Here is a 27,633-nt window from a genome sequence, read left to right as displayed (position 1 = left end):
GGGTTAGTGGTCTGCAGGGAGATCCCTGGGGCATGTGGCAGTTTTTTTAGCTGCAGCATTAGAAACAGTCTCTGGAAGTCAAGAAATTGAATAGACAAACAATGATTGAGAAATAAGTAGGCTTTCCACAGCAATTCTCCACAAAGTCGAGTAAATCAGCCTCTGCAGGCCTGACGTAAAGCAGATGCGTAAGAGGCTTTTTTGTTATAAATTCCTTCTGAATTCACTGGAGTGAGAGTGAATGCAAAAGTTACGCGCATGCACTTTGGATCTAAAAGGATGTGAGTGTGAAGCTCCACTTACTCGGTTATACGTTGTATGATATTGAGCAAACTTCTTCAGTCTTTGGTTTCCTTCTCTGTACACCAGGGATAATAAGACTAGAACATAGGGTGGTTTGAAGGTTTTAAAAAGACCTCATCGCATTACCTAGTACAAAATACATTCTGAATCCATGGAAACAAATCTAATTTTTACTTATGATCTGGATGTTGCTACTGAACCAAAGACAAGCAGATACCACTACCTATACTGAGCCTGGGATTCTGCATTTCTAATAAAGTCCCGGTAATGCTGATGTTGCTGGTTTGGAGAACATGCTGAAAGACCACAAACATATAAATCACTTGGAAAATGATATTAATTTTAAATTTTTTTCTTTGTCATTATTTTAAATCCATTCACTTTTATAAAAATTAAGAAAGGAAGGCTACCTCATCTGATATCTATAAGGATTTGATTTATGGTTTTGATGGAAGAACTGGTTTTGTTTTTTAATAATAATTTTTTTATAATAATTTTTTTATATTATGTTAGTCACCATACAGTACATCCCTAGTTTTTGATGTAAAGCTCCATGATTCATTACTTGCGTATAACACCAAGTGTATGTATTGCATGGTTTTGTTTTTCAAGGAAGATTTCTTTTTAGAAACTACTTTGTGGCTGATAAGGTACATATTTACTCTTCTAACTATATCTGGACTGGATATTGGATACCTGCATTATTTTTTACAATCTCAGCATACATTTTAAAATTCAATCTGTGTAAAAATATTAATTTTTACATCTCTAGATTAGTCATTAAAAATGTCACTCCCTATATAATCTTCCGTTCTGAAGTAGTCTGTTCTTTGGAAGAACGTGGAGTTCGTGTATTTTCCAAACTCTCTTGTCTTTACAAAAGTACCAGAGGGGGAATGGGATAGGTCGGTGATGGGTAGTAAGGAGGGCACGTATTGCATGGTGCACTGGGTGTTATACACAACTAATGAATCATCGAGCCTTACATCGAAAACTGGGGATGTACTGTATGGTGACTAACATAATATAATAAAAAATCATTATAAAAAAAAAAAAGTACCAGAAAAAAAAATCCAAATCTGTCTATCAGCATTAGGTTCCTACTACATATATTATATTTCCTCTAATTTGGTCAAGAAAAAGTAAACTTCAGAAGTGATAATGAAATGGTTCTTGCTTTTAATTCATTAACTTGTCCTTCAGCTTCAATTTAGAAAAATATATGAAAAGGATAGGTTTTCAAATGAATGCTTAGAGACTTTTTCATTTTCAGAGTTGAGGAATATTTTTAAATCTTGGGGTTTTTTTTCTTTTTAGCCAAAATAGTTAAAATAAAAAGTATAAACTAAAATGTCAAAACAAAAGTAGAGAGACGGTCCAAGATGGCAGCATAGGAATATCAAGAACTCATCTCCTCCTATGGACACACCAAATATACAACTACATATGGAATAATTCCTGCTCAGAAAGAACTGAAAACTAACTAAACATCTTCCTCCACAACAAAGAATAAAAGGCCACATCAAGGTGGGTAGGAGAAGCTGAGATATGGTCTTACCAAAAAACCTCATCCAGCAACACATCATGGGGAGGGGTCTCTAAGGCCCAGAGCCTCTCCCTGAAGAGGGAAGGGTTTGTGCCCCACATCAGGCACCCCAACCCTTGGTACCTGCGCCAGAGATATGAAGCCTCCAAAATATCTGGCTTTGGAAACCAACTGGGCTTCTATCCAGAGAACCCAGGGGGTTGTGGGGATCTGAGATACTCTTTTTGAGGGGCTCATGCATGGATTCATTCATCTAGTTTGAGAGGTGACTGGATTAGATGTGAACACGATTCAGTTGTTAGTCTTAAAGCATCTGACAGGGGGCCAGGAAGTAGTTGGGCTTGTCCTGAAGGATGGAGGTACTAAGAGCACCATTTTTAGCATTCTCCCTCTACCATGCTAGAGCAGGCAGACACAAGAGACACAACCTCACTGAACTGAGGGCATGCCTCACATTCAACGCTCTTCTCCAGCATTGCTAAAACCACAGGTGTCTCTTACCCCCGCAGTGCTTATGCCAGGCTTTGCTAAAGCCAAAGGCATGCTCCACCAACAATACTCTCCTGCAGCCAAACTAAAGCCATCGGACAAGTATAGTCCACATAGGGGACACATTCTGATAGCCTGGCTCTTATGGCCAGAGGGACTTGCACTTCTGGGCCCCACAGGACTGTAACAATCAAAAAGACAGTTGTAGGCAGGATACCACCCCCTGGGCACTGCACAGACCGCAGACTGAAACACGTCCCCGGTCTGCACATAAGAAAAGCCCACTTAATTTCCTTGGAGCTTCAACTTGAGAGACAGGCTTCCGGTTTACCACAAATTTGTTTATTTTTTATTTTTTTAAAGATTTTATTTATTTATTTGAGAGAGACAGAGATAGACAGAAAGGGGGAGGGGCGGAGAGGGAAAAGCAGCCTCCCACTGAGCAGGGAGCCCGATGTGGGACTCGATCCCAGGACCCTGGGATCATGACCTGAGCCAAAGGCAGATGCTTAACTGACTGAGCCACCCAGGCACCCCCAGGTTTATCACAAATTTAAAGGCTACAGAGGTACTCTTAGGAAACACAAGCAGGGAGACATCATATCCCTTGGCACCACCACAGCTAGCTGGTACATCTCAGAAAGGAGCTTCTAAACTCATCTGAAGCCCTGATTCCTGTAACTATTGCCCAGCGTATACCTCCAGATATCCTGGTCTAGAGGTAAGCAAGGTCTATAATTGCAGTCCCACAGTACTGTGCATATTTGCATACTTTAAAAACTGCTGTCTGATGATCTGGCTTACAATCAGCCTGAATCTGGGTGCTGAGATCATTCCCTTCAGAACACTGTCAAGTCCTGACATACGTCAACAACTGAGATCTATTAAGAATAAGTTAGGCTACTTGGACAATCACAAAGATTTGAGAGACAACCAAGTACTAAGGCATAAGATTTACCTCCTACATCAGGATACTCCTTCAAGACTGGGAGAGAGAGCTATTTCACCAGATACATAAAAACAAGCACAGAGAGTCAAGCAAAGTGAGGACAGAGGAATATGTTTCAAACTAAGACAAGGCAAACCCTCCAAAAAAGACCTTAATGAAAAGGAGATAATATACCTGATAAAGAGTTCAAAGTAATGGTCATAAAGATGCTCACTGAACTTGGGAGAAGAATGGATGAATACAATGAACTTCAACAAAGAGATAGCAAATATAAGAAAGTGCCAAGCAGAAGTCACAACACTGAAACATACAATAACTGAACTGAAAAATACATTAGAAGGGTTCAACGCAGACTAGATGAAGTAGAAGACCTAGTGACCTAGAATACAGGGCAGTGGAACTTATCCAATAGAGGAAAAAAAAACAAAAAGAAAAGAAAAACAATCTTAAAAAAGTAAAGATAGCGTAAGAAACCTATGGGACAACATCAAGTGAAATAGCATTTGGATTATAGGGGTCCCAGAAAAAGAAGACAGAGAGAAAGAGGCAGAAAACTTACTTGAAGAAATAATTGCTGAAATCTTCCCTAACCTGGGGAAAGAACCAGACACCCAAGTCTGGAAAGCACAAAGAGAACCATACCAAGACACATTATAATTAAAATGTCAAAAGTTAAAGATAAGAGAATCATAAAAGCAGCAAGAGGAAAACAACTTAGTACATACAAGGGAATCTCCATAAGGCCCTTAGTCATGCTGATTTTTCAGCAGTAACTCTGCAGGCGAGGAGGGAATGGCATGATGTATTCAAAGTGTTAAAAGGAGAGAACTTCCAACCAACAACCTCTACCCAGCAAGTCTATCATTCAGAATTGAAGGAGACCTAAAATGTTTTCCAGGTGGGCAAAAGCTAAAGGAGTTCATCATCACTAAACAGGCCTTAAAAGAAATGTCAAAGGGTTTTCTTTAAGTTGAAAGAAGCACTAATGCATAATAAGAAAGCATATGAAAGTAAAAATCTCACTGGTAAAGGTAAATATATAGTAAGGATACTGGGTTAAACACTTACAAAGCTAGCATGAAGGTTAAAGACAAATTAGTATTAACTATAATTAGGTAAAGGATACATGAAATAAAAGATATAAAATATGAAAACAAAAACAAAATGGGGTAGGATAAGAATGTACAATTGTTAGGATAAATTCCAATTTAAGTTGCTACCAACTTAAAATAGATTGCTCCAGAAAGAGAGACTGTTATATACAAACCTCATGGTAACCACAAAGCAAAAACCTACAATAGATACACAAAAGATAATGAGAAAGGAATCTGAACAATCCAAACTAAAGAAATTCATCAGAACACAAGAAAGGAACAAGAGAAGAACTACAAAAACATCCAGAAACAATTAAGAAAATGGCAATCAGTTCATACCTATTGATAATTACTTTAAATGTAAATGGACTACACTAATCAAAAGATACAGAGTACCTGAATGGATAAAAAAAACAAGACTATTTGCTGCCTATAAGACATTCACCTCAGATGTAAAGATAGCACGGAGAAAGTGAAGGAATGGAAAAAGAGTTTCCATGAAAATGGAACTTAAAAGAAAGCTGGGGTATCTATACTTGTATCAGACAGAATAAACTGTAAAACAAAAACTGTGATAAAAGACAAATAAGGGGATTACATAATGATAACAGGATCAATCCAACAAGAAGATATAACATTTGAAAATACTTACACATCCAACATAGAAGCACTTAAATATATAAAGCAAATATTAAGAGACCTAAGGGAAGAAACTGACGACAATACAATAATAGTAGGGGACTTTAATACCTCACTTACATCAGTGGATAGATCAACCAGACAGAAAATCAATAACAAAACATAAGCCTTAAGTGACACATTTGACCAAATGGACTTAATAGATATATACAGAACATCTATCCAAAAGTAGCAGAATACACATTTTTCATAGACCTACATGGAACATTCTTCAGGATAGAACACATTAGGCCACAAAAGAAGTCTCAATAAATTTAAGAAAATTGAAATAATATCAAGCATCTTTCTGACCACAGTGGTATGAAACTAGAAATCAGTTACAAAAGAAAACTGGAAAAATCCCAAATGTGTGGACATTAAATAACATATTACTGAACAACCAGTGGGTCAGTAAAGAAACCAAAAGGGAAATCAAAAAGATACCCTCAGACAAATGAAAATGAAAATACAGCAATCCCAAATCTATGAGATTTGGCAAAAGCAGTTCTAAGAGGGAAGTTCATATCAATACAGGCCTTCCCCCAAAAAAAACAGAAATATCTGGGGAAAATATTACACTTTACCCTTAAAGGAACTAGAAAAAAAAAAGAACAAAGCCCAAAGTTAGTAGAAGGTAGGAAATAATAAAGATCAGAACAGAAATAAATGAAATAAAAACTTTAAAAAATATATAAAAGATCAATGAAACTGAAAGATGCTTCTTTGAAAAGGTAAACAAAATTGACAAACATTTTGCTAGACTCACCAAGAAAAAAAAAGGCTCAAATACATAAATTCAGAAATGAAAGAGGAGAAGTTATGACTGATACCACAGAAATACAAACGATCATAAGGGACAACTATAAATAATTATGACAACAAACTGGACAACATAGAAGAAATGGATAATTAAATTGCTAAAAACATGCAACCTGCCAATACTGAATCATGAAGAAAGAGAAAATCTGAGTTGACCAATTACTAGTAAAGAGATTGATTCAGTAATCAAAAACCTAACAAACAAAAGTCCAAGAGCAGATAGCTTCACTAGTGAATTCTACCAAACATTCCAAGATATAATACCTATCCTTCTCAAGCTCTTCCAAAAAAATTGAAGAGGAGGGAATACTTCCAAACTCATTTTATGAGGCCAGCATTACCTTGATACCAAAACCAGACAAGGACACTACAAGGAAAATTATAGGCCAGTATCTCTGATGAACATAGATGCAAAAATCCTCAACAAAATATTAGCAAACCAATTCAACAATATATTAAAAGGATTATACACCATGAACAACTGGGATTCATTCTAGGAGTGTAGGGATGGTTCAACATCTGCCTATCAATCTTTGTGATATAGCACATTAACAAAAGGAAGGATAAAGGTTATATGACCATCTCAAGAGATGCAGAAAAAATACGTGCCAAATTCAACATCCATTTATGATAAAAACTCAACAAAATGAAGATAAAGGAACATACCTCAACATAATAAAGGCTATATATGACAAACCCACAGCAATCACTGTACTCAATGGTGAAAAGCTGAAAGCTTTTCCTCTATATCAGGAACACGGCAAAGGTACCCACTCTCTCCACTCTTATTCAACATAGTACTAGAAGCCTCAAAAACACCAAGTAAGAAAGAAAAAGAAATAAAGGGCATCCAAATAGTAAAGACAGAAGTAAAACTGTCACTATTTTCACATGACATGATTCTGTATATAGAAAACTCTAAAGACTCTGCCAAAAAACTATTAGAATTATAAATGAATTCAGTAAAGTTGCAGGATACAAAATCAATATATAGAATTCAGTTTTATTTCTATACCCTAATAATGAACTATCAGAAAAATAAATTCTAGAAAACATTTGCAATGACATCAAAAAGAGTAAAATACCTAGGAATAAATTTAACTGTACACTTAAGACTGTAAAACACTGATAAAAGAAATTGAAGAAAACACAAATGGAAAGATATTCTGTGCTCATGGATTGGAAGAATAAATATTTCTAAAATTCTACAAATTCAATACAATCTCTATGGCACTTTTTCATAGAACTATAGAAAATAATTACAAAATTTGTGTGGAACCACAAAAGACCCCAAATAGCCAAAGCAACCTTAAGAAAGAGCAAGCCGGGCACCTGGTGGCTCAGTTGGTTAAGTGTCTGCCTTCGGCTCAGGTCATGATCCCAGGGTCCTGGGATCAAGCCCCACATCGGGCTTCCTGCTCAGTGGGGAGTCTGCTTCTCCCTCTCCCTCTCCCTCTGCCCCTCCACCCCCGCTTGTGCTCCCTTGCTCAGTCTCTCTCTCAAATAACTAAAATCTTTAAAAAAAAAAAAAAGAAAGAAAGAACAAAGCTGGAGTTATCAGGCTTCCTGATTTTAAACTATACTACAAAGCTATAACAATCAAAATAATATGGTATTGTCATAAAAACAGACACATAGATCTATGAAATAGAATGGAGAACCCCCAAATCAACCTATGTATACACAGTCAATTCATGACAGAGGAGACAAGGATATACAATGGGGAAAGAACTATCTCTTCAATAAACTATCTCTTCAATAAACTATCTCTTCAATAAACTGGGAAAACTGAACAGCCACATGCAAAAGAATGAAACTGGACCACTATCTTACACCATACAAAAATTAACTCAAAATGGGTTAGAGACTTGAATGTAAGACCAGAAACCATAAAAACCCTAAAAGAAAACATAGACGGTAAGCTCCTTGACATTGGTCTTGGCAGTATTTTTTTTGGATCTGACTCCAAAAGCAATGACAACAAAAGCAAAAATAAATGATTGGGACTACATCAAACCATAGCAAAGGAAACCAACAACAAAATAGAAAGGCAACCTTCTTAATGGGAGAAGATATTTGCAAATCATATATCCAATAAGGGACTAATATTCAAAATATATAACAACTCACACAACTCAATAACAACAAAAATCTGATTAAAAAGCAGGCAGAGAATTTGAATTGACATTTTTCCAAAGAAGACACACAGGTGGCCTATGACACATGAAAACATGCTCAACATCACTAATCATTAAGGAATTGCAAATCAAAACCACAAGATATCATTTCACACCTGTCAGAATGGCTATTATCAGAGAGATAAGAAATAACACGTGTTGGATAGGTTTTGGAGAAAAGGGAACCCTTGTGCACTGTTGGTGGGAATGTAAACAGGTACAGCCACTATGGAAAACAGTATGGAGGTTCCTCAAAAAATTAAAAATACAATTGCTATATGATCCAGTTATTCCACTTCTAGGTTTTCATCTGAAGAAAATGAAAACACTGAATTGAAAAGATACTTGAACCCCTGTGTTCATTGCAACATTACTTCAATAGCCAACATGTGGAAGTGTCTGTCAATGGATGAATGGATAAAGATGCTGTATATATACACAATGGGATACTACTCAGTCATTAAAAAAGGAAATCTTGCCATATGCAACAACATGGATGGACTTTGAGGGTATTATGCTAGGTGAAATAAGTTAGAGAAAGACAAATATTGTATGATTTCATTTATATGTGGAATCTAAAAAACAAAACAAAATTTATATGCAGAAGACAGCTTGGTGGTTATCAGAGGGGGAAAGGGGTTGGAGTGGGCAAAAGGGGCAAAGGGGTCAATTATATGGTGACAGATGGTAACTAGACTTATTGTGGTTACCATTTGTAATGTATGCAAATGCCAAATTATTATGTTGTACACCTGAAGCTAATATAATGTATATACCAATTTTACCTCAATAATAAGAAGTTAAACTGTGTCAGTGGTAACACTGAAATTAAAACTTATTGAACTGAGCATTCTGAGAAAATTAATTTGTCATTAAAATGTACCAAAGAACTGCAAACTCAGTGGACAAGAATATAGGCCTATAAATTAAGGGGCCTGGATTCTAGTCTTGGATTGGCCACAACTGACTGTGACCCTCTAGGGCCTTGGACCCAGCAGTTGTTTGTTTGTTTATTGGCTACTGAGCATCCATCTCCCTTTCTTTGGTAAAAGTGCCACAGTTTCATCCAGTAGAATAACTCCTTCTCCATGTAAACATCTTAGTAATCAAAGTCCCCTAAGCTGAGAGGATAGGGGATGGGCACGTAATCTCGATAAGGCAAATTGGATCTTTTCCCACAGGACTTTGAAACCTGATCAAAATGATGTAAAAGTGGGACCAGACTGGAAGTTCTAGCCAGAGTAATTAAGCAAGAAAAAGGTATCTAAACTGGAAAGGAAAAAGCAAAACCATCCCTGCTTGAAGATGACATGGTTGGAAATATAGAAAATCCCAAAGAATTCTATAACAAACCAAAAAACTACTAGAACTCATAAATAAATGTGGCAAAGTTGCAAGCTTCAAGATCAACATGTAAGTACAGCTTTGTTTCTAGAAACCATCAATGAAAAATCTGAAAGGAAATTAAGAAAAAATTCTATTTATGATAGCATCTGAAAGAAGAAAATACCTAGGAACAAATTTAACAAGGAAATGAAACACTTATACACTGAAAACTGTAAAACATTGATGAAAGAAACTTAAAAAGACGTAAATAACTGGAAACACATGCTATGTTCATAGATTGGAAGATTTAATATTAACATGGCATTAGTACCCAGAGTGATTAATAAATTCTGTGCAATCCCTGTCAAAATTCCAACAGGCTTTTTGCAGGAATGGAAAAATCATCTTCCAACTCATATTAAATTGAAAGGGACCCTGAATAGCCAAAATAATCTTGAAAAAGAACAAAGTTGGAGGATTTATACTTCCCTATTTCAAAATTGACTTCAAAGCTACAGTAATCAAAACAGAATGGTACTGTCATAAAGGTCAGACACATTGACTAATGGGATTGAATTGACAAATCAAAAATAAACCCTCATATATATGGCAAATTGATTTGGGACAAGAGTCCAAAAACCATTCAATGGAGAAGGAGTCTTTTCAACATACGGGGCTGGGAAAATTGGATATCCACATGCAAATGAAAAGAATGAAATTGGACCCCTTCCTTTATAATGCACCTTTTGTATATACAAAAATTAATAAAACTAGATCAAAGATTTTAATATAGGAGCTAAAACTATAAACCCTTTAGAAGAAAACATAATGGGCAGTCTTTACAACATTGGATTTGTCAATGATCTCTCAGATTTGACATCCAAGAGCACAGACAAAAAAAGAAAAGATAAATTGGAATCCATCAAAATTTTAAACTTTTGTGCATGAAAGGACACTATCAAAAAAGTGAAAAATACAGAGAAAATATCTGCAAATCATGTATCTGATAAGGGTTGGATATAAAGAACAAATCAACAAAAACAAACAACCCAATTAAAAATTGGGCAAAGGACTTCAATAGATATTTCACCAAAGAAGATATGCAAATGGCCAATAAGCACATGAAAAGATGTTCCACATCACTAGTTATTAGCAAAGCAAAACCAAAATGAGTCATCACTTCACACTCATTAGGATGACTATTATCAAAATAATAGAAAATAACAAATGTTGGCAAGGACCTGGAGAAATTAGAACTCTTGTGCAATGCTTGTGGAAATGTAAAAATAGTGCAGATGCTGTGAAAGCAGTTTGGTAGTTCCTCAAAAAGTTAAACATAGAATTAACATATTACCCAGCAACTCCACTTCTAGGTATATAGCCAAATAAATTAAAAGCAAGGACTTAAATACTTGTATGCCAATGTTTTTAGCACTATTGACAGTAGCCAAAAGGTGTAAACAACCCAATGTTCATCAACAGAACAAACAAAATATAGTATATACATATAATGAAATATTATTCAGCCTTAAAAAGAGAATGAGATTCTAACACAGGTTACAACATAAATGAATCTTGAAAACATTATGCTAAGTAAAATAAGCCAGACAAAAAAATGACAAACACTGTCTGATTCCACTTATATGAGGTACTGAGAAAATGCAAATTTATAGACCGAGAGTAGAACAGAGGTAACCAAGAGCTACGGGGTGGGGAGGCTGGGGAATTGTTTAATAGATACTGAGTTTCTGCTGGGGATGTTGAAATATTCTCAAAATGGATAACGGTCATGGTTTCACAACATTGTGAGTGTATTTAATGCCACTGAATTACACACTTAAAAATGGTTAAAATGAAAATTTGTTATTTTATATATATTAGAACAATTTTAAAAGTCCACAACCAGAAAAAGAAAATAGTAGTGAACAGCTCACATCTTTAATTTATCTGACCTTCAGTACACCATTTAACATACAGTACAAGAACCTTATAATAACATACTTTTATTTCTCCCCCCTACCCAGCCTTTGCACTATTGTTGTCATACATTATACTTTTATATATATTATAAACCCCACAATATATTATTTTTATTCAGTCAAATATCATTTGAAGGAGTTTAATAATTAAAAAAAAACCTTTCATATTTACCCATTTCCTTGCCATTTCTAACTCTTCATTCCTTAGCATTGACCCAAATTTCTACTGGTGTCGTTTTCCTTCTGCCTGAGGACTTTATCATTTCCTGTAGTGCAGTGTGCTAGGGAGGAATTGCTTCAGCTTGCCTGTCTTAGAAGTCTTCATTTTGTCTTCATCGTTGAAACATATTTTTATTGGGTATAGAATTCTGGACTTGATGGGTTATTTTTCTTTTAGTAATCTTAAGTTTTTTGAGCTTAGAATTTGCTGAACTTCTTAGATCTATGGGTTTGTGGTGTTCATCAAGCTTAGAAAAATTTTCAGCTGTAATTTCTTAAAATATTTTTCTACCCATCTCCTTCCAGAACTCCAATAACATTTACAATAATAGACTGCCTACTATAATAATAGAAGCAGTCCTATAACTCAATGATATTCTACTTATCTTTTTAACTCTTTGCCTTTCTTTGTTTTATTTTGGGTAGTTTCTACTATTCTGCCTTCAATTTCACTAATTGGTTTTTTTAAAGATTTTATTTATTTATTTGAGAGAGAGCACGAGCAGGAGGAGGGGGCAGAGTGACAAGCAGATTTCCTGCTGAGCAGGAAGCCCAATGCAGGGCTTAATCCCAGGACCCTGAGATCACCACCTGAGCCAAAGGCAAATGTTTAACTGACTGAACCACCCAGGTGCCCCACTAATTGACTTTTATTATACCATCCATGTATCTACTTAACATTCTTAATGTCTAAAATACAGTTAAGTCTTTGTTCCAAATCCTACCAATAGTGCCAGTTTCAGGTCAGTTCTGATTGGCTGATTCTTCTACTCATTATGCTTTTCTGCATGTTCTGTAATTTCTTACTGAATGCCAGACACTGTGTGCCTTAAATTTTGATCACATCCCTCTCAGGTCAATTGAAAGTCTGATCAAAAGAGGGGAATTGTTTTGTTTCGTTTCGTTTCCTAAGGTTGGTTTGTTTGTTTGTTTGTTTGTTTGTTTGTTTGAGAGAGAAAAAAAACACATGAGAGGGAGGGGGGTTGGGAGACAGAGGAAGAAGGAGGCTCCCCAGCTGAGCGGGAGCCCAGTGTGGGGCTCGATCCCAGGACCTGGGGTCATGAACCAAGCAGAAAGCAGACGCTTAACTGACTGAGCCACCCAGGTATCCCAAGAAGGGAATTGTTAAAAAGAAAACCAAAGACCCAAAATGGTGTCCCTTGAGCCAGGCCAAGTTACCAAACAGGGGCAGTTTCCACCTCCTCCAGAAATGTAAATTATAACCTGTTGATCAGAAATTTTCTGATAAGCACCAATGAGGTCGTTTTGGGGGGGGGGGGGACTTTCTGCTTACCAAAAGAAAGATGAGGTCATCTGCATGATAAGATTCCTTGCTCTTCTCCCTGAGGGAAAGTGACTGGGCCTGAAACAATCCTTTCTTTTCTTTTGCTTATAATTTCTTGCCCCACCCTCCTTCTTATAAAAACCTGCCCTTTTTTACAACTCCTCACTCCCCTCTACTTGCTACATGGGATGGTTCCCGATTCATGAATCATTTCATAAAGCCAATTAGATAATAAATACATACATACATACATGCCAGGTATTATAAATTTTACCTTTTTTGGTGCTAGTCAGTTTTGTATTCCCATGAATATGCTCAAGCTTTGTTCTGATATGCAGTAACGTTCCCTGGAGAGTTTGATCCTCTCAGGTATTACCTTTGTGATCTATTAGGTGGGGTCAGAGAAGGGTGAAATGTAGGGCTCATTTTCTTCCCCACCTTTGAGGCAAGCCCTTCTGAGTACTCTACCCAATGCCTAATGAATTACAAAGTTTCCCAGTCTGGCTGGTGATGATAGGTAGTATTCAGCCTTCTGCAGACACTGTGTACTGTTTAGTCATGTTCTTTTGGGTTGTTCCTTCCCCAGTCTGGGATAGTTTCCTTACATACATGCTCTGATCTGTACTTTAATGAATCCTTGAGGGCAGCCTCTACAGATCTTCAGAATTCTTACTGTATGCAGCTTTCTCCTCTATAAGACACTAGTTGCTAACCCTTGTTGCCTTGGTTTCCCCAAACTCGCTCAGCTCCATCTCCTCAACTAAGGGAGTCCACCAGGCTCCTCCTGGTTCTCCCTCTCTAAGCCATGGCATGGAAACTTACTCAAGGCTGATCAGTTGTAGGGTTCATATTGTTACCTATCTCCCAGGTGTCACTGGATTTTGTTGTCTGATGTCTAGTGTCTTCAAAATCACTTAGGTTTCATATTTTTGGTGGGAAGAGCTATTTCAGGAAAGAAGATAATCTGATTTCTGTTACTTTATGTTGGCTAGAAAAAATGCTGGATTTGTAATATAGTATCAATAAGAGAAATAAAAAGAACGGTTAAGAAGACATCAACACTATATTTATCTTAAGAAAGTATTTAGTGTCTGAACAGATTGATACACCTGAATCAGATATTCTCATTAAAAGTTTAGATATCCGGTAGAAGAAATTCAGTGTAAGTCTGTGTCAACATGGTATTTCTTTACTGCTTCTCAAGGTCTAGCTTCATTCCATCTATTTAAGATAATAGTGCTTAAGGAAAAAAGAACCTATAATTTTGAGTTTGAATAGACATGTGTTCCTTGTGTAAATTTTAACAAGCTTCAAATATTAACAAAAGCCTTTGGAAAGGGAATTGCTATATACCAGAACCTGTAATGTGAAGGAACACATCTAGGTTTTTGACCCTTAAAATAATATGCCCAGGGGCACCTGGGTGGCTCAATCAGTTAAGTGTCTGCCTTCAGCTCAGGTCATGATCCCAGGACCCTGGGATGGAGCCCCGGTGGCAGGCTCCCTGCTCAGTGGGGAGTCTGCTTCTCCCTCGCCCTCTACCCCTCCGCACCTTTTGTGCCCTCTCTCTCTCTCTCAAATAAATAAATAAAATCCTCAAAAAGAGAGAGAGAGAGAATATGCCCAAACTTGAAAGATACTTCCTGCCTTCAAAGTTTTTATCTTGACTATTATCCTTACCAGGTATAGAATAACCACTTTGTGATTTCTACTTCAAAACACAGAACAGGTTACCTTTTTGTTTGTTAACAAAAAGTAGGAAAGTATTACCAAGAAAGTTCATGTATTTTGGTGGAGTGAGGATAACTCTGTAATCTCAGGCTTTGGTTCATACAATTTTTATAGAACTGTAAGATGAGAAGTGCCATGAATGACAAGCCAATATTACCAAAAAAGCAGGAGGAGGATAGAAAGCAGAAAGGAAAGGGAAGGAAAAGAGAAGCATCAAATAATATACTAACATCAATATGTTGACACTTCAATCATGCCTCACATGACTACATTCATGACATTTGCACTTGTGATTATTATATGCTGTTTGCCACACGCACACCCCTCCCCGCCAAGATCCATTCCCCCACTTTGTTCTGTGTCCCAGAAAACTGAGTTCAGACTGCATGTCACAGGTTCATTTGCCTTCTGGCTTCCTGGTTTGGATTTATCCAAAGAGCATCAGCAGCAGGAAATCAGAGGTTAGGAAGGTCAAGAGGTCAGGGAAGGATTCCTCTGTCCCTGACTTCTGCTTAGTCCTGACAGCTGTGATGCTCTTACAGCTGCTGCTTGTAGCTTCTATGGCAAGACCCCTTTTCTAAATCCCCGTTTCTTACTCAGGGTGCAATGACAACATCCTCTTCCCCTTTACCTTGCAGCCCCAGGGAAGATAATGGCATGGCGTCCCTCTGTTGAGAGGGGCTGGGTGCCTCAGCATCCCTTGTCAGTTCCTTAGCCCTGCCCTCAGCTCCCAGTAGCCCCTTCATTAAAGTCTCTTCAAAATCCCAGTTGAACGTGCCATCTGTTTCCTCCTGACTGATACCCTCTCCTTCTCTATTGTATCAACTGGGGTGGCTAAAGGCAAGCAAGTACAAGAAATATTAGGAAACTTCCACTTGCTGAAAAGTTCAGTTGATTAGAGAACAATGCTAATGAGGCTGAAATTAGTGTCTGGCTGTGTTCCAGGACCACAGGCTGTATCCCTGACCAGCCATTTTACACACCATCAGTTACAAGGAAGACCATGCCAAAAAGGAGACATGACTCTGTGCCAGTCCCTCACCATTTCTGGGAACATATTTCAAAAACTAGCTGTTCATTGAGATAGCTTCAAAATCATCTTTGTTCCCCAAAGACAGCTTTTGTAATGTGATTCTAATGAAAATTTTATATGGAGCATTTTAAATCATAAAGCCATACCTGTCAATATCTTTGTCAAGGAAACACTTTCATTTGCTTATTTAACCTGTAAATAATTAATAATAACATAGGTTAAAAGTCAGGCTTAACGAAATATGTCTTATATTGGTAATGGGATTCAGGTTTTATAAGAATATATATTTAGCTCATTTCTTTAAAATGTTTCAACTGTTATGATTAAATAAGTGAAACTACACAACTGTTGTTTAAAGAATACAGTTAAAATATTGTTTGAGGGGCGCTTCAGTCAGTTAAGCATCTGCCTTGGGCTCAGGTCATGATCCCAGTGTCCCGGGATCGAGCCCCATGTCAGGCTCCTTGCTCAGCGGGGAGCCTGCTTCTCCTTCTCCCTCTTGCCTGCTGCTCCGCCTGCTTGTGTGCTCTCTCTCTGTCAAATAAATAAATAAAATCTTTTATATATATATATATATATATATATATATATATGTATATATATATATATATATATAATTTGAAGTTTCTTTTCTTTCTTTTTTTTTTTGAGAGAGAGAGAGAATGTGTTTATGCAGGCCAGGGGGAGGGGGAGAGAGAGAGAAAGAGAATCTGAAGCAAGTGCATTGCCCAGCGTGAAGCCTGATGTGGGGCTCCATCTCAAGACCCTAAGATCATGACGTGAACCAAAATCAAGAGTCGGATACTTAACCGACTGAGCCACCCAGGCGCCCCTTGAAGTGATTTTCTGACTATCAAGTGTAAATGACAAACTTTCCATTTCTCGATATACTGCCTCCAAATAAAACACTCCTCTGCTCAGTACAGTTGCCTTATAAAAACCATGCTGTAATTAGGCCATTGTAAATGTACTATTGTATTAATATTGCTATACTGAACTTACTTCCATGGTGTTAATTTTATATGATTTGAATACATGGAGGGAGGGAGACACTGATTTTTTCAGAAATCAGTTTCTGACACTCTCTACTATCAGTAAGAAAGAACTATTTCTACTAAAGTTAAACCTAAAAGACTTTAGGTAAAATGTGCTGAAATACTGAAACAAAATATAATTTTATCATTAATAATGGTATAATATTAAGATCACCCATAAGACGTGAGCATTTTTATATGTAGTATTTATTCTTAATCACTTCCATAAAACACAATCTGAATTTTATTTTTTAACAAAACCTTTTGAGTCATTTCGATAAGGTCAACAGAAAGCACAATCTTTTAACATTAGGTGATCAACTTTTTGACAATAGCAGGACCAGCATAGCTAATGGAATAATAGCCTGCAGGGTCCAGCTAAATATGATATACGAACGTAATCAACCTCTGTGATGACTATTCAGAAGTAATCCCTTTAGCTTTGAACTGCAACATATATTTCAACAAGGCAAAAACCATAGGAAGAAATTCTCTGCAGACCACACTGATACAATACAGCCTTCATATCCTGCTCTATGTGCTTGCTGCTTATAGTGAGTTTTAAATTTAAGGTAATAGCTACTGTATATTCATGTGAGCATACAACAATACTTTTGATTTGTTGTGGAAAGGTTGAATCCATTACCAGGGGTCTAGTCTATAAACTCTGACACAACCTTTATGTATGAGTTATTATTTACCCTTTTCTAGAATAAGGCCACTAAAAATGTTTTGCATGCCAAAATTATAAAAACTCATTTACCTTCTCATTCTCAAAACTACTAGTCAGTGTCTCCTCCGTTTTAATTCACATTCCTCTACCAATAGCATTTTTTAAATCACATTTGCATATATTACTGTATTATATGAAAATTATAAGCCATTGTTTTCAAGGGAAGGGATGGGATGGTAGATTAATTGCAATTTAGCATTTGCTGTCTTATTCTATTGCTCTTGGTTACAGTATAGGCTAAGTGGTGGTTATTAAATAAGATCCTTTTGGTGCCCACCTGAGGGAATCTAACATTTGAGAGTCTACTATTAGCAACAGAAAAGTGCCTGTTTCTACCGAAATGGTAGACCGTATAAGCAAATATCATACTCCCAACTTTGTATTGGTTCTAGTATCCTTGTTGGAGTGGTAATGTCCTAATTTTCCAGCTTCCTTGAAGTCCTACAGATCAAATATCACAAATCACATTCTAAGTCAAACCCACAGTACAAAACCTAGGTTAGGAATCAAAATGAGTGCTTTTGCAACAGTGTAAGCAAGAACAAACCATCTGGGGGTTCTCGTCTTATTGCAAATGAACAGAAGTATCAGAACACCTGAATGATGGGTTCAGGTGTTCCCCTATATAAATTAATCATTGCTAAGGTTTCCTAGCACAGAGAGAGTGTGAATGTCTGTTGTTTAAACCAGCAGTTGCGGCCTAAGTTGGTAAAAGAATAGCTACAGATATAGCTGTTCTTCTCAGAGAATCTACTTGGGAAAAATTCCCAATAAAAATCATCTTTCCTCAACATCTGGGGAATGAATGCAAAACAATTATTTGAGGCAAACCAGGCATAATTTTAAACTTGGAAAATCCAGAAAAGATTTCCCCAGCTTAAGAGATATTGTTACATCTTGCTAAACCAAAGGGAATGCTGAGTTTAAGACATTAGAAGTACAAAATTGGTATTAGGATGTTAGGATGTTCTATATATTGTCATACAATGACAAATATTAAACTGAGAAGCCCAAGGTAGTTCCTTACCTAAAAGAATGATGTTAGTTAAGGTAAAGGCTAAGCTCCTGGTACAAAGAGTCCCCAAGGTACAATAGCTTAAGAATATACAAATGTGTTTCTTCCTTAACCCTGAAGTGGGCAGTCTACTTTACAAGGTAGCTCCACAGGCATTCAGGGGACCATGATCTTCCATTCTGTTGCTTTGCCATCCCCTGCAGCAGGTTTCTCAATCTTGCACTATTGAAATTTTGAGGTGGATGATGTTTTTGTTGGTGAGGGGGCTGGGGTATGGCTGTCGTGGTCATTGTAGCAGCATCCCTGGCCTCTACCACATGGATGGCAGCAGCATGTCCACCTACAAGTTGTGACAACCAAATAAGGTCTCCAGACATTTCCAAAAGCCACCTGTGGGGCAAAATCACTGCCCGCTGAGAACCACTGGCCTAGGGTGTTGTCATTATCTGCCTGATAGAAACTGAATCATGGGGTAACGGCTCTATTGTCCAATTGAGGAAAAGAGAAAATGTGGGGAGGAATAAATGCCCATTGTCTAACACTCAGACCCAGGAGCAGTATGTATTACTTTGGTTTTATTCACTGGAGACCCTTTAGTCATGTGACTTCAACTAAATATTTATTTGCTGATAAGGGAGATCTAATAGTGAGGGGGGAAGAAAAACTCTGATAAGTGGGAGGCAGAAGGAATTACTAGGGCCATGTCTTGTGTGGGCAGGAAATGGTGAAGTCTGGGGTTAGCCTTAGATGGGAGCATATGTAAGGTAGAGCATATAGAACAAAAACAAGTAGATAAGTAGCTGTTAACAGAGAGCTTGTGGAAGTTCTCCTATTGTCTATTCTCCTATTGTCTCCATGAAACCAGAAAATATATCATCAATTGAAAACAGTGATCCATGGGCAGAGTTAGAGGTTTGGGAAAATAGAAGAAAGAGCTAAATAGCCATCTAGGAGAGAAGAATGAATGGACAAAGAATGTTTAATAGGATGGCCTGAAAGTGTTAAAAAGCCACCTAATATCTGTGGCTATGAATTTAAAGTTGGGCCTGGTTATACATTATTTTTTTCCAATCACACTGAAGTATATAGTACAGGAGAGGAATAAGGACACAGTTGGATTTATCTAGGGTTATAGTTTTGTCAAGTGAGTATGACGAAGTGGGAAAGGGGTAATGAAGTCAGACTATATGTAAGGGGGAGAATGGCCATAGAATTTAAGTTAAATAAAGAAGGGAGAGAAGGGATCGAAATGGGGCAGAACATTGAAAATGTAGCGGGACTGGAGGTCCTGGGGAAGTAGATGAATTGCTGGTGTTGGGGTACTAGAAGGAGTGATCTAGAAAGATAAATCTAGAAGTCAAGTAGTTGAATGTTGGCAACTGAATTTGAGGGGGGCGTTGAAGTTATTGCTAATGACAAGGTCTAAGTATATCCACGGGAATCAATGGCTGCAGTATGGTGTGGGACCAGATCTAAAAGAACAGAGCTCAAGGAATTGAGACCCAGGATGAAGAATATTCTGCACGTATGTTTAAATTACTAAATTAAGACAGTAGTAGTAAGCTACAATGAGCCAATGATAAAATCAACTGAGAATGATCCCAGTTGTAGTTCGATCACAATAGTTGATTGTATAAACTGATGACTGAGTTTTAGGAAAGGAAGCAAAGAAAGTGAATGTCCTGAAAGGGAACAGCAGGGTATAAGCAGGACACCTATCCATGTCCAGGCCCAATGGTAGCAAAACTGACAAAAAGAAAAACAAAAAAAGGCTGCTGCTTTGGCAGTGTCCTCTGAAGACAGCCACGTTTCCATCAGAGCAAGAAAGTAATGGGAATTTCGGAAAATGGAATAAGGATACAGTGGAAATGTTTCAGGAGTTGTGGTAGGAGATGGGGACAAAACACAGAGCCTTATAGAAAATAAAATAAAGAAATGAAGGGGGATCTGGAGACTGAGGCCTGTGATAAGCAAGAATAAAGAGCATATTATTAGATTAATCCCAGTGGATTCAACTCGAAATTTGAAGGACAGATATGAAACTTAAGTACAAAATTAACATGCCTATTTATATGTATAAACTTCCCATATCTGATTTAATTATTTGGATAGTTTATATTGCTCTCTAAATTCATTTTCCTTCAGAGTATTGCTTTAACAAATCATTTTACCCCTGAAAAGTGGCTATTCCTGTTACCATTTTATGTATCACAAAAATTCTGTGGGCTGGGAATTCAAGCATGATTTGGCTAGACAGCAGTTGAGGTAGTGCTCAGCTGACAAGTGGGCTCGTTGCAAGGATCTGAGACAGCTTCTCTCACAGACTGGAGCCTTGGACGGATGGCTGGAACTTGGAACTCAGCTGGAACTGTCAACTGGAGCATCTTCTGTGTGACCTTTCCAGGATGGCAGGGTGGTAGGGGTTATTATATGGTAACTGGCTCCCGCCAAAGCAAGCACCCCAAGAGAACCAGGAGGAAGCCGCACAGTCTTTTCAGGCCTCACCTCAGAAATCATGGAGCCACTCTCTCCACATTCTAATGATTCCAAAAGAGCCCTAAGCCTAGCGCAGTTTCAACAGAAGGTGAATTAAATTCCACCTGTGGGTGGGGGAGTGACAAGCTCATACTGTTGAGGAACATGTAAAGTGAGAGATACCATGGCCATCTTTGACCAATATAATCTGCCTTGGTGACACAAGTGATACATACACTTCTATCATACAGATGATAAGGGTAGATATCTCTGAAAAGGGATCCCCAAGTTCAAGCTCAGTATAACTGTAAATTGTATTTGCAATGAACCATTAAATTTATACATCTTTTTTTCCTGTAGGAGGCTCTAGAAAATCCACAGTGGAAAGTTTATATCAAGTCCCAGGGAATTTGGAAGAAGAACATAGTAGGTATGGTAAATCAAATAAAAAGTTTCTGTTGCATAAAACTTAGGCAAGAGGCTAAAGTATAGACTGATTCTCCAAACACAAGAAGAATAATTTCATCTAGTACTTGATAATACTGAAACAATGTCTAAAAAAAAAAAATCACAGATTTACTTTTAAATGTCATATAACATTAAGTGTTTTTCATCTTTTAAGCTATGTCTGAAAATTACAAAAAACAAAATGTCTTTCAAGTGAATGTTTTTACCTCTGCCTCAACATAAAATTAAATTTTGTAATTTATTTATTTCAGATTTCCAGATAATCGAAAAAATGAGACTTAAACCAGCTTTGGACTCAGCAACAAAGCAAGGAAAAATTTATCATGTCATCTTCATCTTTGATAATTATAATAGTATGTTACAAGTAATACAGACAGAATTATAATAAAACTATGACTACGTTTAGATTGGATTTTGTATTGCAGTGTACTACTACGAATTTAATCTAAATCATCTAAATTCATGAAAATAATAATGCATCTCAAATGCTTGAAAGTATCAACAATTATTCTTGGAACAAACTGTAAAATTTTCCTCTTATCCACTATTCCACAAGGAAGAGTGTTATTATACAATCAAAATTCGGTTGTATCTAATGAGAAAATCATTTTAAACTTAAGGAAATCTATGCTGAATAAATATAGGGAAAATATTTATTAAAATTTCAGGAAGCCTTTTCAACATAGATAAAAGGATTATAAGCAGTAAAGACTTTTTTATTGTACCATTCAAAACAGTTTCCTCTACTCACACCACTTCTGACACCAAATGCTTGAGGTTTTACACACCAAGCAGTTCTCCAGTTCTCAATAGATACTGACTGGGTGTCTTACAGTTTAACTCAATTCTGACACCAACTGCCAGGAGTTAGCACAGATCCCATATAAAGGGATAATTTCACAAAACTGTTTCCCACCTCAAATGCCAATCACAAGTCCCAGGGTGTCACTTATACTTCTGACTGACTTGGCTCCTTACTGGGGATTCCCACAACACCCCTTCCTTAACTTCAGTAATTTGCTGTATCAGCTCATGAAACTCAGGGAAAGATATTTACATTGCCAGTTTATTATGAAAAATGCAATAAAGGATAGAGATGATCAGCCAAATAGAAGAGATACACTGGTAAGGTATGGGAGAGGGGGCCCGGGCTTCCATGCCCTCACTGGGCGCATCACCCTCCTAGCACCTCTGTACGTTCACCAACCCAGAAGCTCTCCAAATCCTTTCAAATCCTGGGGTTTATATGGAGTCTTCACAATGTAAGTATGATTGATCAAATCATTGGCCATTACTGATTAACTCAGCCTCCAGCCCCTCTCCTAAGGTCAAGGGATGGGGCTGAAAGTTTCAACCCTCTAATCACATGGTTGGCTCCCCTGGCAACCAGACCCCGTCCTTAAGGGCTTTCCAAAAGTCATCTCCAAAAATCATCTCATTAACATAAACTGTGGTGTAGTTGAAAGGGGCTTGTTATGAATGACAAAAGATGATCCTTTCACCTTTATCATTCCAGAGCTATTTCAGAAACTAGGGACAAAAAACAAATATTATAACAAAAGATGTTCCTTTCACTTTTAGCTCTCTAGAGCTGTTTATGAAATCAGAGACAAAACCCAAATGTTAATCTGTTGTATTACATTAGGAGCTCTATGCCAGGAATCAGGGACAAAGACCAAATATGTATTTCTTACACTATTAGAAAATTACACTGTGTAGAGCCATATCTTATGATACTTTTAGCTGATCGTATATAGTTGACCGTTGAACAACACAGGTTTGAACTGTGTAGGTCCACTTATGTGTGCATTTTATATATATAAATACAGTACAGTACTGTGTAATTTGTCTTCCTTATGATTTTCTTAATTTTCTTTAGTTTATCACTCTCTAGCTTACTTTCTCTAGCTTACTTTATATAATACATATAACATACAAAATATGTTTTAATCAACTGTTTATGTTATCAGTAAGGCTTCCAGTCAACAGTAGACTATTAATAGTTAAGTTTTGGAGGAGTCAAAATTATATGTGGATTTTGACTGCAGGGGATTGGTGCTCCTAACCCCCACCTTGTTCAAGGATCAACTGTATAATAAAATGTGTCCATGTCAATTTTAAAAGATTAAGAAAAATTTTCAGTTTTAGGCCCCTCCCCTAAGGTGTCTTACCATAATAAATGTACTGAAACCACTGGTTTTCTGTACAAGAGCAAAATCTATGTGGTCCCCATCTCACATTATCTGATCAGATAAAACTATAAATATACAGACTCAAACAAGGAGGCTCATGTTTCTAATCTTGGGTTGGAGAGTGCCTTCATAATTAAGAAATCAAGGTCAGGTGCAGAATTAACAATGACTACAACATATGTGATTACATTAAAATATTTTAGTGAAAAGGTCACTAAGCAAAGTTAAAAGACCAATGACAGAGCAGAAGAATTTGCAATAACAATCAAAAAAATTAATGCCCATAAAACACAATTTATGAAAAAAGATTAATAAAGAAGAAGAGGAGGAGGAAGAAGAGGAAAAGAAGAAGACAATCTAATAAGAAAAAGGACAGAGCATAGCATTGAAACTCAAGTTGTTATCAACTTAAAATAAACTGCTATGAGACATTTTGTGTAAGCCTTATGGTAACCACAAAGCAAAAGCCTAGAGTAGTTAAACAGAGCATAAGGGAATATGAGCATAACACTACAGAAAATCATCAAATCACAAAAAAAGAGAGCACGAGAAGAATAAACAAAAGAATTACAAAGCAGCCAGAAGACAAGTTTGAAAGTGACAAAAAGTCCTATCTATCAATACTTATTTTAAATGCAAATGGACTAAATCCTCCAATCAAAAGACATTGAATGGCTAAGTGGATTAAAAACAAAGCAAGATCCAACTATATGTCACCTACAAGAGACTCTCCTCAGCTTTAAGGATACACAGGACCACAAGTAAAGAGATTGAAAAGAATTTACATAAAAATGGAAACCAAAAGAAAGCTAGGATAACTATATTTATATAAGACAAAATCGCTTTAAGTCAAAGACTGTAATAGGAGACAAACACATTATGTAATAATGAACAATCCAACAACAGGATATAACATTTGTAAATATTTATGCACCCAACATAAGAACACCTAAATATAGAAAGCAAATATTAACAGACCTAAAGGGAGAAATAGACAGCAATACAATAATACTAAAGAACTTTAATGCCCCCACTTTCATTAATAAGTAGATCATCAAGACAGAAAATCGATAAGGAAACACTGGCCTTAAATTTGACACATTAGACCAGATGGACTTAACAGACATATCCAGAGCATTTCATCCAAAAGAAACAGAGTACACATGGAACATTCTCTGGGATAGATCATATGTTAAGCCACAAAACACATCTTTAAAAATTTAAGGTGGAAAACATATTAAGCATCTTTTCCACCTACAATTGTATGAAACCTGAAATCAATTACAAGAAGAAAGCTGGAAAAATCACAAATATGAGGAGACTAAACAACGTGCTACTGAACAACCAATTGGTCAACAAAGAAATCAAAGAAATTTTTAAAATACCTTGAGACAAATGAAAATGGAAATACAACACACCAAACTTAAGGGATGCAGCAAAAGCAGTTCTAAGAGGTAAGCTCAAAGTGATAAATGCCTACATTAAGAGGGAAAAAAAAAAAAGATCTCAAACAACCTAACTTTATACCTCAAGGACTAGAAAAACAACAAATGAAGCCCAAAGTTAGTAGAAGGAAGGAAATAACAAAGATCAGAATGGAAATAAATGAAATAGAGACTAAAAAGACAATAGAAAAGATCAATGAAAATAAGAGGTGGATTTTTTTGAAAAAATAAAATAGACAAAACTTTAGCTGGAATCGCCAAGAAAAAAAGGAAGAGGACTGAAATAAAACCAGAAATGAAAGAGTAGACTTTACAACTAAAAACACAGAAATACAAAGGGTCGTAAGAGACTACTATAAATAATTATACACCAAAAAATCAGACAATCTAGAAGAAATGGAGAAATTCCTAGAAACATACAGCCTACCAATGCTGAACCATGAAATAGAAAATCTGAATAGACCCAATTACTAGTAAGGAGATTAGGAGATTAGATCAGTAATCAAAAACCTCCCGACAAACAAAAGCCCAGGACTGGTGGCTCCACTGTTAATTTCAACCAAATATTTTTCTTTCTTTTTTCCGTTATTTATTTATTTATTTTCTCTCCATATTTTTATTTAAATTCTAGTTAGTTGACATATAGTGTAATACTGATTTCAGGAGTAGAATTTAGTGATTCATCACTCACATACAACACCCAGTGCTCCTCATAACATGTGCTCTCCTAATAACCATCACCCGTCTAGCCCATCCCCCACCCACCTCCTTCCATCAACCCTCAGTTTGCTCTTTATCATTAAGAGTCTTATGGGCCCCTGGGTAGCTCAGTTGGGTAAGCATCTGCCTTTAGTTCAGGTCATGATCTCTGGAACCTGGGATTGAGCCCTGCCTTAGGCTTCTCTCTCAGCAGGGAGTCTGCTTCTCTTTCTCTCTCGCTCTGCCCCTCCCCACTGCTCATTCTCTCTCTCTCTCAAATAAATAAAAATTTTTTTTAAAAGAGTCTCTTACGATTTGCTTCCCTCTCTTCTTTTTTTTCGCTTCCCATATGCTCATCTGTTTTGTTTCCTAAGTTCCACTTATATAGTGAAATCATATGGTATTTGTCTTTCTCTGACTAACTTATTTCATTTAGCGTAATACACTCTAGTTCTATCCATGTCATTGCAAATGGCAAGACTTCATTTTTTGATGGCTGAGTAATATTTCATTGTATGCATATACTATATTCTTTATCCATTCATCAGTTGATGGACTCTTCTACCAAATATTTTTTAAAGAATTAGGATCAATCCTTCTCAAACTCTTCCAAAAAATAGAACGAGGGGAACATTGCCAGACTCCTTTTACAAGGCCAGCATTACCCGGATGCTAAAACCAGACAGACACTAGAAGAAAATTATAGACCAATATCCCTGATGAACATAGATGCAAAAATTCCTCAACAATATATTAGCAAACTGAACACAATACATTAAAGAGATCATATACCATGATCAAGCAGGATTTATTCCAGGGATGCAAAGATGGTTCAAAAACCGAAAATATATTAATGTGATGCATAATATTAATAAAATAAGGGTAAAAATCATATGATCATCTTAATAGATGCAGAAAAAGCATTTGACAAAATTTAACATCCATATATAATAAAAAACACTCAACAAAGTGAGTATAGATGGAACATACCACAAGATAACAAAGGCCATATATGACAAGCCCATAGCAAACATCATACTCAAAGCTTTTCCTCTAAGATCAGGAATAATACAGGATGCCCACTCTTACCACTTTTATTCAACATAGTCCTAGCCATAGCAACTAGGCAAGTAAAAGAAATAAAAGGCATTAGAAAGGAAAGAGTAGCAGGCTCTATTTGCACGCACACACACAAAACAGAATTTTATTCAGCCATAAAAAAGAAAGAAATTCTGCCATTTGCAACAACACTGATGGACCTTAAGGGAATTACGGTAAGTGAAATAAGTCAGACAAATACTATATGCTCTCACTTATATGTGGAATCAAAAAAACAAAAAACTCATAGAGAACAGATTGGTGGTTGCCAGAGGCAGAGAGTAGGTAATGTTCAAAATGGATGAACGTGGTCAAAAGGTAAAAATGTCTAGTTATAAAATAAATAGGGGGCATCTGGCTGGCTCAGTCAGTGGAGCATGCAACTGTTGATCTTGGGGTTGTGAGTTCAAGCCCCATGTTGGGTACGGAGATTATTTAAATATAAAATATAAATAAATAAATAAAATAATAAAATAAGTTCTGGGCATATAATGTAGAACATGGTGACTATAGTTACCAATGCTATATCATATATTTGAAAGTTTCTAACAGAGTAGATCTTAAAAGCTCCCATCACAAGAGTAAAACAAATTTGTAACCAGGTAAGGTGATGGATGATAACTAAACTTACTGCGGTAATCATTATGTCATACACTTAAAACTGATAAAATGTTATATGTCAGTTATATGTCAAAAAATTGGAAAAAAGTTCTTTAAAAAGGAAAATAAAAAACATCACAAACTGGAAGAAAATATTTGCAAAAACCTATCTAATAAGGACTTGTATATATATATATAAGACACTCATATACAAATATATAAAGACTCTTATAACTCAATAAGACA

At 36.6% G+C, this 27,633-nt stretch overlaps 1 protein-coding gene across 9 annotated transcripts in view; it reads left to right on the top strand.

Moving 5' to 3' along the window:
* TTC29 (tetratricopeptide repeat domain 29) overlaps positions 1 to 27,266 on the top strand; it is a 468,751-nt gene extending 441,485 nt beyond the window's left edge. For 8 of the 9 annotated variants that reach the window (XM_087866493.1, XM_087866489.1, XM_087866491.1 and 5 more), the window contains 2 exons: positions 21,246 to 21,315; positions 21,605 to 21,729. In XM_087866493.1, coding sequence (XP_087722619.1) covers positions 21,246 to 21,315; positions 21,605 to 21,635 — 101 coding nt within the window. In that variant the 3' untranslated portion in view covers positions 21,636 to 21,729. Of the gene's footprint in view, positions 1 to 21,245; positions 21,316 to 21,604 lie in introns of all 9 variants that reach the window. The other variant, XM_087866494.1, reaches the window with a different exon arrangement.
* Positions 27,267 to 27,633: the final 367 nt, after the last annotated feature.

This window comes from Ursus americanus, chromosome 13 (assembly GCF_024610735.1).
Source record: "Ursus americanus isolate L20-20 chromosome 13, mUrsAme1.1.p, whole genome shotgun sequence".
Taxonomy (NCBI): domain Eukaryota; kingdom Metazoa; phylum Chordata; class Mammalia; order Carnivora; family Ursidae; genus Ursus; species Ursus americanus.
The sequence above is the reverse complement of the archived record's forward strand: the minus strand, read 5'-3'. Positions and strand labels throughout refer to the sequence as shown.